The following is a 6,248-nucleotide window of genomic DNA, read 5'->3' on the forward strand; positions in this document are numbered from 1 at the left end:
AAATACATGTTAAAAATGTCTGCTTTTCATAATTATACCAGGTTTCCAAAACACCCTTATCTATATTAGTACTTAGCTCTATTTCTAATGTACCCAGTTCATTGATGTTTCTGTTTTTTGTCTTCATGTTTCACATAGACAACTTTCTCACATGTAAAGAGAAATCATGGTTGGAACCTTAGAAGTAAATATAAAGCTACTCATTTTTAATTGTACAGGCTTTAATCTGTAAATTTAACAACATGCATTTAAAATCTTGTTTCCTTTTGAAACAGGCTTTGCTGCTTGAAATCACAGCAAGAAGATTTTGCATTTTAAGAGGAATTCATAAAGTAATCATGAATTGTTTATGATACAATAGATCTTGCATGAATGACCTAAACTGCATTATAAATGTCTGCATTTCTCTATATTTCAAAATCAGTTCTATCAAGAAAAAAGACTTGGAGTTAAAAGAGAATGAAATAGGGTAACACTGTATGATGGAAAGCCTACAACTCTAGCATTTGCCCATGGAAACAGAAATGTGACTTGAACTATTTTATTGCTCAATCTTGCAACTTATTTTTGTGCTTACAAGAAATGTCTGTTTTTCAAACTATTTTATATCACAATATACCGTTCCACACTTTCTATGTAGAACTCAACTCCGCACATTTACAATGTCTTTATACATCATTTACACGGCACCGCTTTGTAATATACGAAGATTATAGGAAGTAACCAGAAAAATGATAAAATTATTTAATCTTCAGCAAAGTAATCCTCAAGTCCCTCCAGTTCCATTTCTTCTGTGGTACTTAAAGAGGGAGCCGTAGGTATATCTGCCCGTGTCCCGCTGCTGGGTTTCACGTGGGAGCTTTCAAGCTGCCTTTCATCTTTTTTTATTTCTTTGGTGCCACCAAGTAGCTGCTGACTTTCTATAAAGTACTGATTGGGATGGCTCAGAGAAAAACCAATTTCTTTGACCTGTATAGGGGGAAAAAAAGGGGGGGAGCATGTTCAGTTATTATATTTTATAATTTTTTAGGGTAACATTAAATTAGCTTGAATGAAAGAATGCAATTTTCTTTATCTTCTTTTCCCTGTGACCTCCCCACGAATATTCTTTTAAAAAAAAAGATAGCTAGAATCTAAACATCTACATATAAACAGGTAGTATAATAATCTAGGTGACATTATTTCTTCTATTATTTTTAAGGGTAATTTTTGCCGACCATCTATTTCTGAAAACCATACGGCATGTGAGTTTTCTTTAGAATGCACCTAACATTACACCATCCATTTCAAAGGATAGTTTGGCTAAATACTATAATTGGATTTAACCATGTCTTTCTACCAGTGGTATGGACATAGTAATAGACCTATTTGGATTTTCCAAAGTAATACTGGGGTGCATATCAGGAAAAAAGGAAGAAAAAGTAAATCTTCTGCGTTCATAAACTATGTTTTTCTGGCCTCCTTGAAATAGTGATTTCTTAAAGAGTCACTATTTAAGAGAGACTATTTATGAGTCAAAGCATATTTTGAGACTTGGTTATCCGTGTTTTATTGCAAATCAGAGCAAAACTAAAGATTAAAATGGCAGACAAACATACAGGCTGCCTTGTAAAGGGAATTTATTTCTTGCTTTTCTGTTTTTACAGATTATTTGGTCAGGTGTACAACAAACAGCAACAAAGCTAAACTACATTCCCTGGTTGTATATTCAGTTCCTTGTGACTCTTGTTAAGAGATTTGTTTGCTGGTTCTTAATTTACAATCCTGTATGATTTTGAAAAAAAAAATGCCTCCTTTCTCCCTAGAAGAAGCAGCTGAAACACAAAGTTCCTATAACTGGTAAAAAGGATTTGAAAGGAGCAAATCCCTTGGCTACTAAACAAATTGAAGATTTTGTCACTTTTTTCCTGGTATTACTCTTGGCAACTTTGTAAATTGTTGTGTATTGACTTTTCCCCCACTTTGGAACAAACCAAATCCTTTGGATTTATAATTTCCAGCAGATTTTGAATCCAGCCTAACAGGCAACCCACCGCATGGGTGCACAATTAAATCCAAGATGCCCTCTCCGCTGCCTTAATTTCCAACTGCCAATCTTTTGCTTCTAGAGAGAAACAAGCAACTAGACACATCATAGCTTAGAGCCTTCCAAATATGAGTTTGTTACTACCAAATCCTTACAGTATTCTTCACCATAAAGAAAACCTTAGATATTTCAAATCAAGGACATTATTTTCAAAAAATAAACGTAGTTATTATATGCTTGTAAACAAGTAATTTTTAAATTAAAGAGAATGGAAAATGAACTAAAAATGATCCCTATAGGATCAGGCCAAGGTGCACCTTAGTTCAGAATTGTGTTTCTCATAGTGGCCAACCACTTCAGTTTTTACCTGCCTTTATTTTTGATCAACTTAAGGCAGCATATACAGTATACCTAGTGCTCCTGCCTCCTTTCCCTTCTCCACTTGCTCCTTCGAGTTGAAAAAAACTTGATGGCACATAATCAATCACTCAAACATGATTTGATATATTTTGATCATGTCTCCTCTCAATCTCTCATTTTTTAAGCAAAAAGTCCCAAAGTCCTAGCCTTTCTTTTATGAAAAAGTGTTCACGTCTTCTGATCATTTAGCTTACCCTTTTTTTTTTTTTTACATTTTTTCCAATTCTTTTTTCAAACTTGGCAAACCGGAATTGCCAAGATGCAGATGTACAAGAGCTTTGTATAATGGCATTACACTTAGTTTCCTTAATCTTTTCTAATAATCCTTAGCATAGAGTCTTTTTTGTGGCAGCTGCTCATTGAACCAATATCTTCAGTGAGAAAGATCTTTATTCCAGTTAGTTAAGCCTGCTCTGACTTCATCAGTGTACATGTCATTGCACACTTACTTAAACTGAACCACACCCACCCAAGAGTCCCTTTTGGAGTTTTTCATGCTCATTTTTGATCGTTTCCATTCTGGATAACGTGATGCCACCTGCACACTTGGCCACCTTGCTTTGTATCCCTAAGTCAAAATCATTTATGGCAGCTTCCCCCAACCTTTTGGACACAGTGGAGAGAGGTTTTTCGGAGGACCCGAAGGGGCGTCGTTTCGTGTGCTGCCTGTATCCTGTGGATCGGGGTTTGCTTGTTTGTGCAGCCCAGTTTCTGGCATGCTGCGGATTGGTGCCTGTCCATGGCCCAGGGATTGGGGACCCCTCATTTATGGGACAGACATATGTATATGAGATTTTTTTTAAAATTGCAATCTAAAAAAATCTACATATATAGTACATATGTCTGAGTGTGGGGGGATGTTGTAAAAAAAATCTAACTGCAATTATTCTTCTTTTTAGTTGAAATGGTAATTTATGCCCCCCCAAAAATGCCTAAAGAGTCACTTAAATGGAAACTAATCTTCTACCACTACTTTGGCCACAAAGTTCTGCTGCACAAGGAAACTAAAACACATTTATTGTCTATACTTGAAAAACAGAGCAACCCCTCTCCCCCAAACCTTCCCATACAGACTGGCACAGCAATAAAAGGATATTAGATTAAAAGCAGCTTCCTCTATTTTGCACACCTTGTGTTTCATCTTCTAAAACTAAACATTTTTACAGATTCTGTTCAATCTGAACTGTACCCTTATTGTAAAACCTGGCATTCTTTTGGTGTTATACTATGGGGCTTTAAAAAAAAAGCTGAACCCAGGATGTTGAACCTGTGTGATTTTACGGCTTTAATCAAAAAGTTGCAGAATGGCAGGTGATAATGAGGCAAGCTGTTATTACAAAAAGGGCGTATGGAATTATTTCTTATTTATACACTTTCCCAAGCATATTATTTGATCAACCAAGAAACTGAGGTTTGATCCCCAAAAAACTGAAAAGTAAATCAGTCTTTCTTCTTAATAAATCATTATTTTTCATGAAGGAAAATCATTAGAAAGGCAACAGTTAGCACAATGTCAAATGCATTATGCTTGTGAAGCTACATTAAAACTGGCAGTTTCCTTATAATCATGGATATGTGTGTTGCCGAATTTAATGGCAACTGCTCTAATTATTACTGTTTACAACCTAATGGCTCTGACAGCTTACTAACATATTTCAACACACATTATATTTACTAAGAATATTGGCTCAGCCAAATCATTTATGATAGCAAAGCATTTAGAGGCATTCAAGCACAAGAATCCATTAGTGTGGGTGTAAATGCAGAAGTTTATCAGTTAAGGCAAACAAGTAATTGAGAGAAGAAAGAAATGGAAACATATCCCTATGTGAGGAAAACAATTATTTGTCTTGACTGGCAATACAGTCATCAGACATTCAGTCTTCACCTTATGCTCTAGCAGTACTCTTATCTTACAAGACTCCATATTTGAGTCTCTCCTTTCTTCGCCTACTAGAATTAATGGGCTCTGAGGAAGAGAGAACACCAATTGCTATAGAGCAGCCTTACTCAAGCTTTTTACTTCAGAAGAAAGCTTAAAATAATTTTCAGATCTGAGTCCATCACTGCATAAAAGTTATCTTTTCTCCAACTAGCTTGGCACTATATGTGAAGGTTAAAAAAATATTTATTTGTAATTATCATTCGTGGAAATACTAACAAGAATGGGGACCAGCAGCCGAGTTGAAATGCATCAAAATACCAACATTTTAAGTGCTAGAATTTTGCAGAATGTAGAAGTTTAAAAAACAACAACACAACAATCTCTTGTGGAACCCTGGGGCTCCATACAACCTCAGTTGGGAAATGAAGCTCAGAGCCAACAATCATGATTAGGTCTCTACTGTAAATACGCCGTTTGAGCTGCAATCCTTCATATGCTGCTCTGGGAGGAAGTCTGACTGAATTCCACAGGAATTACATAGAAGCACATTATTTAAAAAATGCATGCATTTCTGCTTTAATATTATTGTTTTAATGTACTCAGCTATTCTGTGATCTCTGAAGGTCGAAAAGCACATTTAGTCAATAGCTGATGACAAAGAACCCACACTGAACCCCACCCCCCCACTTTCACTACAATACCTACGATGCCATCAGCTTTTTTCACTAATCATATACAGGTAATCCTCAAGGTACGAACCATTTGTCAAATGAATCAGACTCAATTTTACAAATTTTTAAAATCAAATTCATTAATTGAATCAAATGGGTCATTAAATGAGCGAAGATCTGACTTACTGTTTCCTCCAATTTGTTAATTGATTGCTGCCATTGTTAACTGAACTGAGAGGCTTTCCTGCTGGCTGCCCATCAACTGTTTCCGGTGCTGCCTTGGCTTAGGAACTAAATTACTGCAAGCAGGCTTGCAGTTGCTTTTTTTTAAAAAAAACCACTTGTTGCTAGACAGCTCAAGTGTTTTCAGCTGCCCGGGGGGGGGGCAGTTGCTTTTTTTAAAAGTGAGTATATTAAAGTACTGTAATACAAATCAAAAGTTGAAATTTGCCTTCTAACATGTTTATTGAATAGAGTGAAAAGCAACATTTAAATGTATCAAAGCATTGTAAACCACTACCCAGAGAGTGGTTTTCTGTCTTCTGCTGCCATCTTTTACAGCTCCACAGTATGATGGCAACAAGGTTATATTATGCTCATGATGATTTGCTTTTATTCTGATTTAAAAAATGGATAAATTATAGAAGAGGTACAAAGCATAGCAGTGGCTTTCCACTGGCCTAGAAGACAATTTTATCATTGCCTTGGGTTGAGTACAAAGCTGTGTTTGCTGGCTAGATCCTTCATCCAGGGTTCCCTTCCTTGTAAAACATAACAGGTTATATAAAATTCTCAAATGACTAGGAAATTCTGAGAGTTGAAATCCACACCTTCTAAAATTGCTGAAGTTAAGATACTGTAGACTATGATCAGAGATTGGAACTGAGGAACCTGTAGAAACTGCAGAGATTAGACCTGTCTCTGAACTTCAAAAACACTTATGATCCACACATCTTACACCTTTCTCTAGGAGAAGAAAAGCAGAGAAGCTATAATAGTTTATAATTACCAAACATTAATTATTACATGGAATCAAAGATATCTGCTACTTAATCATTAGCTCAGCATAACTAATAACGGATTATTATAGAAGAAGAAGAAGAAGAAGAAGAAGAAGAAGAAGAAGAAGAAGAAGAAGAAGAAGAAGAAGAAGAAGAAGAAGAAGAAGAAGAAGAAGAAGAAGAAGAAGAAGAAGAAGAAGAAGAAGAAGAAGAAGAAGAAGAAGAAGAAGAAGAAGAAGAAGAAG

General features: G+C 35.8%; 1 protein-coding gene across 1 annotated transcript in view; it reads right to left on the reverse strand.

Annotated features, from left to right (window-relative positions):
• Positions 1-203: 203 nt before the first annotated feature.
• The window catches only part of LOC107288327 (DNA primase large subunit), a gene marked incomplete at its 5' end in the record, with an annotated part of 77,913 nt that continues 71,868 nt past the window's right edge, over positions 204-6,248 (reverse strand). Inside the window, one exon of the mRNA XM_015816937.1 lies at positions 204-969. Within this exon, the coding sequence (XP_015672423.1) occupies positions 745-969 (225 nt within the window). The remainder of the gene's footprint in view (positions 970-6,248) is intronic.

The sequence above is a fragment of the Protobothrops mucrosquamatus genome, unplaced genomic scaffold (assembly GCF_001527695.2).
Source record: "Protobothrops mucrosquamatus isolate PMUCROS unplaced genomic scaffold, P.Mucros_1.0 scaffold531, whole genome shotgun sequence".
Classification (NCBI taxonomy): domain Eukaryota; kingdom Metazoa; phylum Chordata; class Lepidosauria; order Squamata; family Viperidae; genus Protobothrops; species Protobothrops mucrosquamatus.